Source organism: Schistocerca piceifrons, chromosome 3 (assembly GCF_021461385.2).
Source record: "Schistocerca piceifrons isolate TAMUIC-IGC-003096 chromosome 3, iqSchPice1.1, whole genome shotgun sequence".
Classification (NCBI taxonomy): Eukaryota; Metazoa; Arthropoda; class Insecta; order Orthoptera; family Acrididae; genus Schistocerca; species Schistocerca piceifrons.
The window spans coordinates 107,098,290-107,116,682 of record NC_060140.1 but is presented as its reverse complement, the minus strand read 5'-3'; the positions used below and the strand labels follow the sequence as shown (position 1 = coordinate 107,116,682).

General features: G+C 41.5%; 1 protein-coding gene across 3 annotated transcripts in view; it reads left to right on the top strand.

Moving 5' to 3' along the window:
* The window catches only part of LOC124789836 (NADPH-dependent diflavin oxidoreductase 1), a 78,163-nt gene extending 60,425 nt beyond the window's left edge, over positions 1 to 17,738 (top strand). For all 3 annotated transcript variants that reach the window (XM_047257330.1, XM_047257329.1, XM_047257331.1), the window contains one exon: positions 17,273 to 17,738. In XM_047257330.1, the coding sequence (XP_047113286.1) occupies positions 17,273 to 17,504 (232 nt within the window). In that variant the 3' untranslated portion in view covers positions 17,505 to 17,738. The remainder of the gene's footprint in view (positions 1 to 17,272) is intronic.
* The last annotated feature ends 655 nt before the right edge of the window (positions 17,739 to 18,393 follow it).

Sequence of the window (18,393 nt, the reverse complement as noted above, 5' to 3'; positions counted from 1 at the left end):
GAGGCACGTTTGTATGTGTGAACTGACAATCATAGCACTGCCCATCAACCAATGAACGGGGCAACAGGCCAATCCTGCGACCAATCAGAGCATGTTACACCAAGTTTCCGTAGTTTAAAAATGGTGAGTTGTTGACCTACACACCATTAGTAATGTTGGTTCCTACTGGCATCAGCTATCCAGGGTTAAAATTTCGTGACACAATTTTTCTCCACCCTGTATTTGTATCTACAGAGATGGAATGAGAAGTAAATGAATAATTAAGTACTAAAACTAAAATTATGTATGTTGATTAACTAAATACACATTCTGCAACTTTGGGACACTAAGGTGATTAGATTTGTGTATGTAACTTTTAAAAAAGGAGACACTTGGGTGGTGGTAGTGTGCATTAAGTAAAGAATATGCTATTGGAAACTGAGTGTGAATATATGGACTGTGAGAATTAAGCTACAGTGCCAGTTTTTTATTTATTGTCTTGTTCAGCATGTAAACTACATTAATAAACAGTAAAAGAAAAATCAGAGTTCTTCAAGACTGGAGTTTTATGTGGCCATTGCAGTTCTGCATATGGAGAGCTGTGCAAATCTGTTACAGCATTGTCCATTCAGATATGTAACATTGCATAAAATATTCCACAAGTTGCACCCTTCAGTAATATAGGAAGGTCATTTTGTAGAATCCATCAATCATTTTCAAGCATGAGCCCATTCTCTTTTGTACTTGATTAAACTCCACCCAAATTTTTAATTACATTGTGGCCTTTCATCTTACTGGCTGACTTCAATCACAATGGTACTTAGAAACTGATACATACCACATCTTCTTTTATTGTTCCTCAGATCCAATTGCTAATTTTTCATCTTTCTGTTGCAATAGGAGTCTGGGTTTGAGGTCATTGATGCCTATAAGATTTTTATGTTTTGAAAGTTTTAAGCTGTACTCAATCTTCTTGTACTTACTGGCTGTCTCTGTAGTTATTGTAACTGCAGAAGGTGTAAGATGGCCCAGGACCAGAACCGTATTGCATTGTGTGCCCAGCCTCCTGATATTATTGCATTGCCTTCTTCAGTTGGACATCCATTCTAACAATATTACCAATGCTGTGCCTACAGTACTGGAGTAAAAGTAGGATCACTGGCCAAAAAATTAGTCACCCCTAGAGTATCATTAAAAGCATCATTTAACAAAGTATAGTTCCACCCCTAGACTGCCTCCCACCTGGATTTGGCACCTAATAACCACCTGGATTTGGTTAGGAAACGAGTCCACAAGGTTGTGCAAGTACATTGCATCCAGGTTAAGCTGCTTGCTGAGGATTTGACCATGTAGTTGCACCAAATTGCAGGAATGCTGATGTCGGTGTTTTACTGCTGTTCTGACATGTCCCAATGGCTTTCTGTAGGGTTCAAGTCAGGTGATTTTGCAAACCAGTCGAGATGTAATATGGTGGGGGGAGTGTTCAGAAAACCAGTCACATATTCTTCCACTCGCATGAACTTTCCTGTTGTCATCTTTATGTGCCTGTGTGAGCAATAGCCTCTTGCAAGGTGGCCGACTCCAAATGTTCATTGCATGCAGTTCTCATCACAGTGTTCTCACACTAACTGATTGGGACTGGCCTTCATTCATTGCCTGCAACAACTCTTGTCGAGCTTGGAAGAAATTTTGATTCATAAGCCATGAGACACGATCTTTTTCTGACTGCAGTTGCGACGTCATGTTTCACGGCCATGTGCGTTACATCACTGCTTGTAGACTTGTTGAAAAGTCCATTGTGAAACACCAACAAATCCAGCAACTTCACTTTCCATGTGGCCAACAAATACCGCTTTTTGCAACTTTGTCATGTCCTTACATTTACCCATGTTTACGTACAATGTCCGCTTGAAACACGAGTGTCTTACTGATCACTACTGCCTTATGCTCATCTAGAGACAGTGCACCCACAGTCGAGAGCATGGCTCAATTGCTGCACCATCTGTAAAGGTTTAATGATTCATTTGTGCGTGCACACTGCTGTGACTAATTTTTTGTCAGGCTGTTTTTATCACAACCCAGAACACGCCTGCCACTTCGGCCAGAATAGAACTTCAGGTCTTCAGTTTGTACTTCATCCCTACCAGCTGGCATGTATGCAAGAGAGTTTGCTACAGCATTATCTAGTATGTTGGCCTGTCTTTGTGCTTTTTTCATAGCTCATTGATACAGATGTGTACCTTTTTATTTGCTCTCCTCATATCCTATTTGAATTATGATGTAAGTTATCATGAACCTTTTTGCCAAGCATACTATGGATTGGCTCACATGATGTTATAAGTTGATACTTTGACCAGATACAGGTAAAAGAGGAAACAGCACTGGTTCCCACAGTATGCCATTTTCATCTGTTATTTTCATTGGCATTTCTTTTGGTTTAACTTTAGGCTGTCTTATGATTTGCATATTTCAGAGTTCAATACGTATGTGCCTGCATCTGATGTTTGTTTGGCCAGGATTCCCTGAAATTGTACTGAATCATGAACTTATGGTGTTCAATAAGTATATCTACAATTTTAATTTTTTCTTCATATTTCTCAACATAGATTGTAAGAAGATCTCACTAATTCCTGTCCACCACTTGATTTGAGAGAAGTACAGCCATGAAATGTAAGTTAATTACACTTGCTACAATCTTCCCCTTATAATTGCATTGGAACACACAGTAAGGAAATCGGTCAGAAGTTATTTAGGGTGTCAGATGTTTTACCTTGATGCAGGATGGCGAAGACTCTTGACACCTTTTCACATCTTACTGATATTGTCTGGTTTAATGCTCTCCAAATTTCCACAGGAATCACCAGCTTCTTTGAGTAGATTTGAAGATCTCCAATCGCTGTGCCACCTTGTCTCGTTTTTGGTCATTAGATGATCCATTTTAGAACTTCAAGTTTAACACATATATTTAGGAACGACACATCAACACATATAAGTCACAGAGTAAGTTGACATGTGAACACGTTAGCGTTCGAATAAGCACTGAGTCTCAGTCTAGCGGCCGCTAGATGGCTCAGCTGCTGCATGGCTGGCAGACAGCGCTGCACGTAGAGGACGTGCGTAATTGCGCAGCGGCACTTTGAATGATAGGAGGAGGTTTCCCGTACGGACGGAAGTGTCCCCAATGATAACAGGTCGAGATGACAGGAGACGTAGGGGTCGAATCTGCTGGGGCCCCATGCACCAATCTGCCCGTTGCGGCAAGTCCAGTTGATATGACAGGAGACATGGGTGATGTGTCAGCGTCCGTTGGAGGAGGAGGCGAGTAGATGTACTCTGACAGAGGATGGTCCTCCGGTTCCTGCATGGGCACGTCTCCTGGTGACGTCCGTTCTGGTGCTGGCATCGCGATGACGGTGAGAGGGCTGCGTTGTGAGTATTGAGAGATGCCAAGATCCCGAGCATCAGGTAGAGCTAAAGGTGGTGTGGCAGCATTCGGAACAGGCGTTACTGGCACCTGAGGCCGAAGCTGGTCCGAATGACCCACTGAAACACCCGTGTCCGTCTGGATTTCATACAGGCGTCTGCCACAGTGTCTTAAGATGCAGCCCGGGCTCCATTTTGGCCACCTGCCATATCCCCGTACCCAGACGAGGTCGTCGGCGGTGAACCGGCCAAGTGAAGGCACCCGCGGCCGTGAGGTGGGAGGCCGCAGAAGATGAAGTAGCGTGCGGGGCTGTCGGCCATGTAAGAGCTCAGCCGGGCTGTGATCGCCCATGGGGGTGAAACGGTAAGACGCCAGGAACTGGAGAAGCGCATCATCAGCAGCAGAAGAAGTCAGAAGTTTCCGCATCTGAGCCTTAAATGTGCGGACCAGTCGTTCAGCCTCGCCGTTGGATTGTGGATGGAACGGCGGGGCCGTGACATGCGTAACGCCGTGACGAGCACAAAAATCCGCAAAGTCGGAAGAGGCAAATTGCGGACCATTATCAGTAACAAGAGTAGAGGGGAGGCCTTCCAAAGAAAAAATGCGGGCGAGAGCACTGGTGGTTGCCGCAGTGGTAGGTGACGTGCAACGGACAATGAAAGGAAAGTTAGAGTAGGCGTCAATTACGAGGAGCCAATAAGTACCTAAAAAGGGTCCCGCAAAATCAGCATGAATGCGCTCCCAGGGCTTCTCAGGCGAAGGCCACGGTGACAAAGATGACTTCGGGGCAGCGTCCTGTGAAGCACAAGGGCCGCAGAAATGGGCCGAGCCCGAAAAAACTTAGGCCGAGCAGCAGGTTTGAGCTTGATATGAGCTTCAAAGTCATTTGCACGGCCTAACCCAGGAGAAAAAAGGGACAAAAATGTCGTCGACAAGGAATCCAGTTGAGCATAAGGAATAGCGTCACAGACAATATTGACAGAGTCATCTATGGAGAACCCAAAAACGCGAAAGGCATCGAAACCAAAAAGATTTTCTGCATTGCTCTGGTCGACCACAAATATGGGAACAGTGTGAACGACGGATTTGTAAGATACCTCAGCATTAAACTGTCCCAAGAGAGAAATCTTCTGTTTATTGTACGTCTGTAATTGCCGAGTGACAGGGGACAGGAGTGGAGAACCCAGCTGAAGATACGTCTGAGAATTAATTATAGTGGCAGCAGAACTGGTATCCACTTGCATGCGAACATCTCGACCAAGGATTTGGACAGTGAGGAATAACTTCCCTGAAAGCGAATAAGTGCAATTGACAGACAACACAGAATCAGAATCAGCGTCATGTTCATGAACATCATGTATGCGGTCGGATTTACAAACGGAAGACACATGACCTTTCTTTTTGCAATTGTGACACACAGCCCAACGTTGGGGACAATCCTCGCGTGAATGTTTCGTAAAACACCGCGGACATGAAGGAAGTTGCTGGGGATTTTGCTGCAGTTTCTTAGTGGGTTGTTTACGGCTAGGCCGAGGCTGCACGTGGGAGCGCACTGCGGCCACGTCGGCCGGCGGGGACGCGCCGCACGCGTCGTCAACAGCGCACAGAGGTTGTATTTCCCCGACATCACCCCACGCTTCTATTTGCGCCCCAGCGGCCCGAGAAATTTCAAAGCACTGTGCAATGGAGAGAACTTCATCTAGAGTCAGATTCGCCAACTGAAGGGCACGTTGCCGAACTTCTTTGTCGGTCGCCGACCGGATAATAGCATCCCGTACCATGGAATCGGCATAGGATTCTTTGTGAACGTCAGTAACAAATTGACACTTTCGACTGAGGCCGTGAAGTTCAGCAGCCCAAGCGCGATAGGATTGATTTGGTTGTTTTTGACAACGATAAAAGGCAACACGAGAGGCTACCACATGCGTTTGCTTTTGAAAATAGACAGACAGAAGTGAGCACATTTCAGCAAAGGACAAAGATGCAGGATCCTTCAAAGGAGCCAATTGCGCCAACAACCGATACATTTGAGATGAAATCCAGGAAAGGAACAGAGACTTACATGGTTGTTCGTGCGTGACATGAAATGCCAAGAAGTGCTGTCGAAGACGTTTTTTCATAATCAGACCAGTCTTCCGCCATCTCGTCATAAGGAGGAAAAGAAGGTACAGCCAACGACGAGAAACGCCCCGCATTTGACGCTGCGACGAAATCACGAATCGCCGCTGTTAGAAGTGTTTGCTGTTCAAGGAGATTTTGCAAGAGTTGCTCGACAGTAGCCATGGAACCCTGTGAGTCAACGGTGAAAAGGAAAAATCCACTACCTCGTCGCCAATTTTTAGAACTTCAAGTCTAATACATATATTTAGGAACGACACATCAACACATATAAGTCACAGAGTAAGTTGACATGTGAACACGTTAGCGTTCGAATAAGCACTGAGTCTCAGTCTAGCGACCGCTACATGGCGCAGCTGCTGCATGGCTCGCAGACAGCGCCGCACGTAGAGGACGTGCGTAATTGCGCAGCGGCACTTTGAATGATCGGCGAGTCACAACAATCCAAAATGTGGACTTTTCTTTCTTTATATCTTTCTCAATAAATACATGTTCTCTAAAAGACCTGTGACCAGTGCAGATTTAAAGAGTACCTTGGGAAATTTTTTTGTACAATTATATTACTTCTACAGGCTAACCAACCTCTTCCTACTAGTCTGTGCTCTACCAACAAAACACCACACCCCATCTCACCAGATTGTTCAGTCTGATCAGGTAACTTCAAATTGTCTGTAACACCATGACAGTTACTATTACTTTGACCATCTATTAGCAGCCTGATACTCACAGTTTGTCCACTCATACTTATTTTAAATTGTTTTCTGATAAAATACGTACATTGGAACCCCATTTTTACACTTTTCAGGAGACCTTAGAAATTATGTAAAATATAGGAAATAACTTTTTCAGTGGCAAAAGTTGGATATAGGATTCCCCCTTGCATTTTCATAGCTTATGTTTGATGATATTCGTAATAGGCATCAAAATTCTTGCCAGGGACTTTTTTACTATCTAATAAAGCTTATCTGAATTTTGTACTATGTTTAGCCGCTGGTGTAACTGTAGCTGACAACTGTCTGGGAAGTAGAAATGTTTTGACTTAATTTCATTCATCATTATTGGGGTTTTTGGAAAGCCTGGAGAAGTGTCACTCATAATTTAAATAATGAAATACTGAACAAGTTAAGTATTTTTTCATGCTTGGAATAACACATTTTGAAAAGTTATTCTCATTGTCAAGTGCAGATATTTACATAAGTATTTTCTGTTGATATTTGCATAGATTTTGTTGTGCCTCTCTTGCAATGTAGCAGTTTTTTGAGGTTGTATAGTATATTGTGCCTCCTCCATTATGCAGTAAACACACATACTCAAATCATCACTCACACTGTTTGTGAAACATCACAAAAAATTACTTACATAAATATTTGCATTTGACAGTAAGAATAAATTCTATAGATGTATGAAAAATACGTAATTGGTGCAGTGTTTCATTATTTAAACCAGAAACAGTTGAACAATGCAAAGAGAGCAGCTATACAAGTGGCAAAACAACGAAACACGTGAAAGAGGTGTTTGAGTAATGCAAAGGTGTCATGGCGATCACAAAGCTGCGTATGCGCATCAGGGACAGTTTGAAAATGGTTTTGATCAATTTATTTGAATGAACCTCATTCCTCCCATCACCCACCATGCCAAGTAAAGCTTGGCAGTTGCAGGAGACAAAGCATGGCTTCTTCAGGCTTTTACTGATTCAGATGTGCTGGTGTCAAGAAACTTAACTGTGTAACAGTTCTGGAAGACCAATCTCATGAAGACATCATTTTATGTCAGTTACATGAGTTTTTTTCTCAACAAACATTGTTTTATAAAGTGAAAATTGCTGGAAAATTGTAACAATATTATGAAAAGGAAAGGATAGGAAAGTTGCTACTCACCATATAGCGGGGATGGCTGTGAAGCAGTCATTGAAATGAAGGATGTCGCAATTGGCAACATGCTCAGCAACTGGATGGTCCACTTGTTTCTTGGCCACAGTTTGTAGGTGGCCATTCATGTGACAGACAGCTTGTTGGTTGTCATTCCCACATAGAATGCAGCACAGTGGTTGCAGCTTAGTTTGTAGATCACATGCAGGTTTCACAGGTAGATGTGATTCATGATGTTTGTGACCGGGCTGGAGTAGGTGGTAGTGGTAGGATGTATGGCACAGATCTTGCATCCAGGTCTATTACAGGTGGATGAGCCATGAGGTAAGGGGCTGGGAGCAGGGGTTGTGTAAGGATGGATGAGTATATTGTGTAGGTTCGGTGGACGGCGGAATACCACTGTGGAAGGTGTGGGAAGGATAATGGGCAGGACATTTCTCATTTCAGGGCATGACGAGAGGTAGTCAAAACCCTGGCAGAGAATGTAATTCAGTTGCTCCAGTCCTGGGTGGTACTGAGTTACGAGGGGACTGCTCCTTTGTGGCTGGATGGTGGGACTTAGGGAGGTATAGGAGAGCAGAAACATAAGGCACGGAAGCTTTGTTTTTGTACAATGTCGGGAGGATAATTATGGTCTGTGAAGGCTTCAGTGAGACCCTAAGAATAATTTGAGAGGGACCGCTCGCCACTGCAGATGCGACGACCAAGGGTGGCTAGGCTGTGCGGAAGGGACTTCTTGGTATGGAGCGGGTGGCAGCTGTCGAAGTGGAAGTATTGCTGGTGGTTAGTAGGTTCGATATGGACAGAGGTATTGATATAGCCATCTTTGAGGTGGAGGTCAACATCTAGGATGGTGGGTGTTTAGTTGAGTAGGATCAGGTGAAGCAAATGGGGGAGAAGTTATTGAGGTTCTGGAGGAATGTGGATAGGCTGTCCTTACCCTCGATTCAGATCTCAAAGATGTCATCAATGAATCTGAACCAGGTGATGGGTTTAGGTTTCTGGATATTTAGCAAGGATTCCTCTAGATGGCCCATGAATAGGTTGGCATAGGATGGTGCTGTGTGTGTTTGTAAGCAATGTCTTCAAAGGATAAGTAATTACGGGTGAGGATACAGTTGGTCATGGTGACTAGGCAGGAGGTTGTTGGTTTGGAATCCATAGTGAGTTGGGAAAGGTAGTGTTTAATAGTGGTAAGGTCATGGGCATTAGAGATGTTAGTGTAAAGAGAGGTGGCATCAATAGTGATAAGAAGTGCACCATGTGGTAAAGGGGCAGGAACTGTTGAGAGTCGGTGGAGGAAATGGTTGGTATCTTTTATATAGGAGAGTACGTTCTGGGTAATAGGTTGAAGATGTTGGTCTACAAGAGCAGAGATTCTCTCGGTGGGGGCACAGTAACTGGCCACACTGGAGCATCCTGGGCAGTTGGGTTTATGGACTTTAGGAAGCACGTAGAAGGTAGGAGAGTGGTAGGGGTGACTGGAGATCCTGCTGGATTTCTGGAATGGGGTCAGCGTGGCAAAGTTTGTAGGTGGAAGTATTTGACTGCAGGCGGAGTCCTTCTGCCAGGTAATCCTTGCAGTTCAAAACAACAGATGCGGAGCCTTTGTCCGCAGGTAGGATTATGAGGTCGGGATCAGTTTTTAGATGGTGAACTGCGGTTCTTTCTGCGGATGTAAGGTTAGTTAGCATGATGAGGGATTTGGGGAATGATGGTGAGTCAAGGTTCGAGGTTAAGAAATTCTGGAAAGTTAATGGGGTGATTTGGGAGCAGTTGGCTTGGAGTGTGGTTGGATGAAGGTGTGAACTGAGTTACGCAGGGCTCAGCATTGATCTTTGGTTGAGTCTGATTGGTAGGGTTGGTGGCAAAAAAGTGTTTACACTGTAGGGATTGGGAGAAGAAGAGAAGGTCTTTAACAAATCCTCCATGATTGAATTTGGGAGTGGGACAAAGGTGAGGCCTTTGGAAAGGACTGATATTTCGGTGGGGCTAAGGCTTCTGGAGTAAAGGTTTGTTTCAGGTCTGTTCTGCTTCTGGATTCTGTGTGGTGGTGGGAGTAAGTTTAGGAGGGTGGGGTAAGTGTAGTCGGTCTGTGAGATGGCGTTTGTTAGCTTTAAGGGGACGTGGGGGAGGTTTGGAGGCTGTTGTAGAGGTGGTGGACAGTGGTACTCCAAGATGGGAGTAGGAAGTGAGCCGGGTGGTGAGCTTTATGAGGTGGTGTTGTGCATTTTGCTCTAGTTCTGGAGGGCTATAGTTTCAGTGTGTGCTACGGGTTCCAGGAATTTGGGATTGCGTAGCAGAAGAACTTTGTGGATGGAGAGAAGGTACTGCAAGGAGGTTTGGACTCGCTTGATATGGTTTTGCAGGACTATGTTGGTTAGGGCTAAGGATTGATGGAATCTGAACAAATAGAGGTCATTGTGGAAAGGGGGTTGCAGCCTGGGATGAGTAATTTGATGGTAAAGCCATTTGGTGGGATTCCATGAGCCAGGCAACAACATAGGAATAGTGTGTGGGACTGGGATATGGCTAGGGATAAGGAAACTTTTCTGTATTGATGCAAATGGAAGGAGCTAGGATCCATGGTAGTGGAAAAAATGCAAAAATTTATGTAAATAACATAGAATTACATAATAAAAAATTCACAAAAATAGACTCAAATATGTGTGAATCATCACAAGAAGGATGAAATGGATCCAGAAGGGGAAACAAGATGAAATCTGAGGGAGTCGGCGATATCGAAAAATTAGTGGGTGCGAAGTGGAATAGAATGCAGAAGGAATGGGGGCTGTGCAGGGGTTTGTAGGATGAGATACATTATCGTGGGGCACCAGAAAGGTTCTGGAAATAACTCGAGAAAATATGGGATAGTGACATAGGGAAAGTGATCAATTTGAAGGTACAGGATTAATGATATCAGCAGGAGTAATGTGGGACATAAGATGCTGCACCAAAAATCATCGTGGTCTTGTAACTGTCCATTGTGCACAGCCAAGTTGGTTGGTACAGTGTGGCTCGTAAGTAGAGCGTGCAGTGCGGTTTGTAAGGTGACAAGACAATCACAGGAAAGGACGGACGGACATTGAGCATAGTGATACTTTAGAAAATAGTAACAAAGGAAAACAGCGCTGGTTTAGGATAGAAGAAAAGCCATCAGGCAAAAATCAAACAATGGAAAACCCAGGGTGGAATGCAACAATATTATGAAAAGGAAAGTTGCTACTCACAATGTAGCATAGATGCTGAGTCACAGATAACGCACAACAAAAAGAAAATTATAAATATGTTACTGTGAAAATGGGTATGAATTAACATTGTGAACATAGGAAATTTGACAGAAGCAATAAAAAAGTTGTAAATGGCAGGAAAAGTTATCTCTGGGAATGTAAAAGTGGATCACAAGTGATTGTTTCTTACTCATTCCCTCTGAGAATTTTCTTATCAACTTGCTGGGCTTGACAGTCTGTGTCACTGTGATACCTTACATTTAACACATGTTAAGTAGACTGGTATCCTTTTCCTGCAGCAGGAAAATCTGAATAGTTTTTCCATTTTTTTTACCCTTAATATTACTTTCACTTTCTGCTTACTCCTTGCTTGTTGATGCCTCCTCCATTCTTCCAGTGACTCTTGGTAACAGTGCACCAAGCTGAACCCTATAAGTCACACTGCCTTCTCCAGATTTTTATTCACCTTAGAGTACCATCTAGCATACATTATAATATTCCTATTCTGCATTTGTCTTATTTTTAGTATATAAAATTTGTCCATATCCCCCCCCCCCCCCTCTTCAGCAAACAAATTTGTTGGCTACTCTCTTATTAGCCTGCACCTGTGACCTCAATATATACATCCATCTTGTTATTCGTGGATACATTTAATGATCCACTCTTTATATGCAAGAAGTTGCCTACCTTCTACAGATGCTCCTTAGAGTCTCCTGTACCTGGGTGACCTCATGCACACTAGTTATAGAAGTTTGTTTAGTTATTGTGGTAGATATCTCCTTTCCTATTTCTTTTGCCAACTTCGTTGTTGGTTTTCATGTATGGTGATCTTCACGGCTGTACATCTTTCCCATTTAATTTATTCTGGTACTTTCTGTTTATGGATCATTTAACCTCTCCACATTGAAATGGGGAATATTTTTTATTGTCTGTGGCTCTACATATAGGGGGAAAACATTGTAATGTTCCCCTCTCTCTTGTCACTTTTTTTATGACTTTGCAACCATACATTATCTCCTTTCTCATCTTTTGAAAAGTAATTTCATTTACTTACCTCCCACCTCAAATTTTATGACTTTGTACTCTGCCACTGTGTTTTAATTTAGTAAAAAAGTTATCCACTTTAGGTCCTATCTCCATATGTTTAGGGATAATAGTGATTCCTCTTCAATATTTCCTTTCTCAATTTTGCTGGGTGCTACACTGGTTCTAATATAGAGCAAGTGATTCCATATTATTTCTGTATTTGATATTAATTTCAGCAATTGTTCTTTTTCATCCTTGTTTAAATGTCTAAAATTGTATTTTCATTACACTTCTCTGTAATCTCCTTGGTCCACTATTTTCTACTTTTGACCTGGGCTTGTTTTCATGTCATATACCCTGTTTTCAGAGCTTACCACCACTCTCCCATTTGCTGTAAAACGTGGTTGATTCTTGTCTATTTTCTCTAATTAATAGAGGCAAGACTCCCATTATCATTATTAATTTTCATTGGCACATGGTTCAGATTTGTTATTAAATCATTTTCCATCATCCAGTCTACCCCTAAGAACACGTTTATATTCACATGGGGAATTACCAACAAAAAATTTTGGAATACTTGTCTATTAATTTTAAAAGTTATCGGCACCTCTGATCCTAACATTTTGCTCTTCAGTTCTCGTACATCAACTATACATGCAATAGATAAATAATAGATAGTGTGGACTTATCCACACTTTATTTCTTTTCCAAACCTCTATAGCATTAATGTGTGCTTTTGATGCAGTATCTACTATGAAATCAAAGGATTCTCCTCTGATCATTTCTTGTATAATTAACATACTTTTCCTTTCTTCCCGTGCACCTCTTGTTGTTCTAACAGTCTTCCCTTGGTATCTAAGGAAAGTACTGATCACTACCATTATTTTTTGGGTGCCCATGGACTTGATTATTATCCTGCTCAGTGCACCACTCCTAAAATTATTTTGTTCACCTCATGTCATGAAAGGTTTTGGCCTTCCATTACTTCTGGTATATTGGTTTCTGTGCAAGGTTTACCTATGGAATCCGATTTTGATGTGAATTTTTATTATTTCTTCTCACCTCTACCCATGTGTCATCTTTGCTTTGTATCATTACTTTCTTTGATTTTATATGAATAATCAAGTTGGTCCAGTGACTCAAGTAAGTGTTGTGCAACCGCCTCTTTCCTCGACTAAGTTTTCTCTTACACAGTCCAGCAATCAACTAATTGGTGCTTAAATCAACTGTGCTTCATTTATTGTATTTTTTCGCTCATCAGAGTACATGGCCTGGTTTAAATGTCACCCCAAGAAATTTCTGTAGCCTACTGAGCTATCCTTACATATACAATGGCCTAGTGATCCTAACCGAGCGAGGTGGCACAGTGGTTAGACACTGGACTCGCATTCGGAAGGACGACAGTTCAATCCCGCGTCCGGCCATCCTGATTTAGGTTTTCCATGATTTCCCTAAATCACTCCAGGCAAATGCCGGGATGGTTCCTCTGAAAGGGCACGGCCGACTTCCTTCCCCATCCTTCCTTAATCCGATGAGACCGATGACCACGCTGTCTGGTCTCCTTCCCCAAACCAACCAACCAACCAACCAGTGATCCTAATCTAGGCTTGTTCTGCACTTTGTCTGACAAATATTTGGTCATATAATCTAGGTGGATTTTCTTCCTCTTGGGATAACCAAAAATGTATACGTTTTTCAAGTTAAACAGAAGAAGATTTAGTTCAACTGTTCAGCAATTTGGAATTTTTCCATATTTAGCAAAGAAGCAAAGAAAATTGAACTAAATCTTGTATATAACTCATAAAATGTATACATTTCTGTGACTTATACAGTGTATACATTTCTGATTATCACAAGAGGAAGGAAATCTGCCTTCAAACGATTTTTAAAAACTGCCAGGTGTACTTGCCCATGTGGTTTGAACATAGAAAAGCTGCAGGATCTTCTTCTCTTCATTTTAAAGTGTAACTCTTCCAACCAATTTGTGTTCAGATAACTGTGATTCATGGTTGGATTGTTCGGTTTCAACTTGTAGCCTGCAAGCATTATATGATATTGTATCTATGAATTCTGTTTCCTCGGTGAGGCATAGAAGTAACATGCAGGGAATTTGGCGTGTCAGCACATCACAACGTTCTTCAAGTTTCTCATCACTGTTGATTTTTTGACCACCAATGGACATTTTCAGCTGCAAAAAGATACAGAAATTGATACAGACAAGATGGAAGCTCAACAAGGAGGGATTCCAACTTGCTCCAGCTACATTCTGTGATACTTACCTGTCTTGTTTGCTGCATGAGGTCAGGCATTGTCATGAATCAAAACAGTACTGTTTGTGGGCTTTCTGCAAAGCTCATTTTGTATTGCAGAATGCAGTTTCGTAAGCATCTCACTGTAAACATTTGCATTGATTGTTTCACCTCACAATAAAACAATGCAGCAGTAAAGTACTATGTACATCCCAAAAGACTGTGCACATAACTTTTCAATGTGTCAAGATTTGTTTGGTTTTAGTCTTTCCTGGTTATACAATGTGCCTCTTTTCCACGTAACAAGGACACATTTTTCAAAAATTCAGTAATTCAGAAAAAATGTCATTAAGAAGTAATCTTGAAATTTGTGGAAAGTTCTTAGAGAGATTGAATTCTGTAAATTTATGGTTTCCTTTTAAGATGTCTTCAACTAAATGAATCAGTTGTACATTAAACAAACATGGATTCCCACTTTGTTCATCATCAAGCAATTGAGCATGTCCTTTGTTGAACATTGGACCCGTCTACCATTTTAATCACTCATCACATTTTCTCTGTAAATTTATTAATGAATGTTGACTGGTTTAGTGTTGTCCACATTCAGGAAATGGATTACAAATCAAATCTCACAAGCAGCCAGATTTGCAGTCAACTTTGCTGTTTTAACTTCATGTAGAACTTAAAATTGTGTCATCTCCTTCTCCTCAATTCAAAGCAACTACTGCCAATTCATTGAACTGAGGTTGTAATGTTGTCACAGAAAGAAAAAGGTTCATTTAGTAAGCATGAAACCATCGCAGATATGATCAGACAACTCCAGTGACAAACACTGCAAGAGAAAGCATTCTGTATAACAGTACAGTTTACTGTTGAAGTTCTGAGAGCATACATTCCTAGAAGAGTCAACAAATACATTGCTCCCTCCTATGTACATCTTGCAAAAAAAGTATTAAGATAAAATTAGAGAGATTCGATCCCACATGGAGGCTTACTGGCAATCATTCTTCCCGCAAACTATTCATGAATGGAACAGGAAAGGGGGAGGTGACAGTTGCACACAAAGTATCCTCCACCATACACCACAAGGTGGCTCGTAGAGTATAGATGTAGATGTAGAAGTGGAATTTACCTTCTGAACATAACTCATATTTCAATAAGCAATAAATCTACTCTAAACTAAAAACAGTCACCTCAAGTATTTATCAGATCAGTCAGTAACTAGACTACTGTACTACTCTCTACTCATTATTAGCCTCTAAAGTTCCTTTCTACAATACTTCTATGCAAGAGTCAAGGTCATTACAATAAAATATGTCTGTACTAACTACTGCTTCAAAAACCAGACTCCAATTGTAATGACGCTGTTGTTTATTAAACTATTCAATGACAGCATTTTCATGAGGCTTATTGGTGCACATTTAGTAATTGTTTAGTAATTGTTGCGGGTTTTGAGTTTACAATGTTATTCTGTATTTTATTAAAGTGCTGCATAGGTAAGTCACTCATTCCGCACCAATTCTCATAACACAGCCACATACATTTCGCTGGACACACTTACAAATAAAGTATTAAATATTAATTACAGCAAAACACCACTATTGCATTCAGAATTGATGGCAATAAACTCGAGGGATCTCGGAGCTAGTTAACCTTTCAGAGATGAAATACATAGCACTATCGATAGATACACACAGGTCTGACATGCTAGGCACATGTAGTCTTACACAAGGGGGGAAAAAAAACCTGAAGTCAGCTTACGTATGTAAATACACACACAGAAAGCATAGTTTCAAACAGTGGAAAATCCAGAATGGAATGTAACAATGTTATGAGAAGGAAAGTTGCTACTCACCATATGGCAGAGATGCTGAGTTATTAGACAGAGGGCATGTGAGAGATGGGGAGGGCGGACGGAGTGGCAGAAAAGGAGAGGAGAGAAATAAAAAGACTGGGTGTGGTGGTGGAATGATGGCTGTGTAGTGCTGAAATGGGAACACGGAAGGGGCTGGATGGGTGAGGACAGTGACTAACGAAACTTGAGTCACTTTCTTCACCCACCCAGCCCCTTCCGTGTTCCCATTCTAGCACTACACAGCCATCATTCCATCACGACATCCAGTCTTTTTATTTTCTCCTTTTCTGCTACCCTCCCTGCCCCCCCCCCCACACCTCCCCACCTCTTCCCTGCTCTCAGTCTAACTTGCAGCACTTCACTGTCAGCCACACCCACCATAATATTCCTTCCCCTCCCTGCTCCAACCTCGTCCTTACCCAACCCAGTTGCCACTCCCATCATGCACTGGTGCTGTTGCTCACAGTGTTGCCTGTGACTGCAGTCGTGTGCGAGTTGGGATTGCCAGTGCGCGCGCGTGCGCGCGCGTGCGCGCGTGCGCGTGCGTGTGTGTGTGTGTGTGTGTGTGTGTGTGTGTGTGTGTGTGTGTGTGTGTGCGCGGGCGCGGGTGTGTGTGTCTAGTGTTGATGAAGGCCTTAATGGCCAAAAGGTATAATTGTGAGAGTCTTGTTGTTGTGCTTATCTGCGACTCAGCATCTCTGCTATATAGTGAGAAGCAACTTTTCTTCTCAAAAATCGTAGTTTTTTATGTAGCAGAATTTTGTGACATGTTATACACTAATGTACCAAAGATGAACACTGTAGCATTAGTTTATCCCAGTCAAAATAGCAAAAATTGTGGAATGCCCACAAAGCATGTCTTTTGTGTGGACTTGCCAACAGTGCAGTTGGTTATGTGTTAATCTTGCTGCTTATTTGTCTTCAAATCAAGATTCCAATCTAAAATGCCCATTTATGAAGTTAGTATAATGTAAATGGATAGATAAAAAATCTACTCACCAAGCGGCGATAGGAGAACAGACAAGTTGAACGTTTACAAGCTTTAGGAGCCTGTGGTTCCTTCTTCTGACCGAGGAGTTGAAGGGGAAGGAATCAGTCTTTCCTTCTCATCCTGTCAGGTAGTCTCCCTGACCCGCAGTTCTGGGTGACTTTTTTGAACTATACCCCTTTCAGTAAATATCTCCAGTCATTTTCCTTCACCCTTCTTCGCTCCCATTCAACTCTTCTGCCAGGAGGAGGAGCCACATGCTCCAAAAGCTTGTAAAAGTTAAACCTTTTGTGTGTGTGTGTGTGTGTGTGTGTGTGTGTGTGTGTGTGTGTTTTCTCCTGCCCCTCTTGGTGAATAGACTTTTTATGTATCCCTTATATTATGTTGTCAGTAATTGATTATTTTTGTTGCCTTATGTGAAGTCAGCTTGCCACAAATTCTGTCTGATGTATGTAGTATTATAGTGGTGAATAATAGGTTATGTTAATTTCATAAGAAAAAGTTGTAACTATGGTAATGGATTTATACTTTGCAGATATGTTCAACATGTATTATGCGAGCAAGCAGATTTATTGTGGGATTTGTTAAATAAGAAGAGTGCATACATTTATGTTGCTGGAAATTCAAAAAATATGCCAGATCAAGTCAGAGATACTTTTATTTCACACGTTTGTGGTGGTGCAGGAGAACTTCCGGAGACAAGTGCTACAAAATTCATTGAACAACTAGAGCTGAATGGAAGATATCAGACAGAAACCTGGAGCTGAAAGTATCAAACTATGTTTGTGTGAACTGCCAATATTTTAGTTTTTGTCTAATTTTCCTTTCTGATCTTTTTTTGTACTACGCTTGTTGTACAATGTGTATGTTACCTGTTATTGTGATAAATTAAATGCCTTGCTAAAACAGCTAGTTTTCCAAAGGCCTGGCTTAAAAACTGTTAAATTTAAGAGCTGTATTGTTCATAGTTGCTGTTATATAAAGGTGATTCTCATACTTAATTGTTTCAAAAATATTTATTTATCATATCCTGATATATTTTCCATGAGGTCCTTCCAATGGATTTAAGTTTTATTTCTGACTTTATCGTATGGTTTAAGGTAATTCCACACTTACATTAGCCATGGGATCACTTTTCTTTGTGTGTGCTTGATATGTGTTTATATCACTGGTTCACAAAAATGTAATAATATGAATGAATATCTTCTGTTTCTTCTGAAAAAAGTTATTTCTTTAGTTTACAAACTATCAGAAATGTTATCGATGCAATACCTGCAAGTAATTCAGCACGAAGGATGTGCTTTGATTGATCAGGATCATGTCACAAACTTTGTGTAATTTCTTAAATTTACTTCTCATAATTGGAAATACTGTGTAGTTACTACTGTGATATAGGGTAAACAGAATGCATTTGAAATATATTAGAGGGGCACAGCACAGAGGGAGCTTTAAAGCAGATACTGTGAGATTCTTTCTTAACCAGTCTCACTGAGCAGGGGTTTTGTTGCCTTTGGCATTTTTCAATATTGTATCTCATATATTTACATAATAATATAGGTGCAAACCAGTATCTCCCTCCACTTCCTATTCTTTAAAGAATCAAACTTCGGGTATGAAATATCCATTTCTCATATCTCAGTGTGTAAGATATCATAT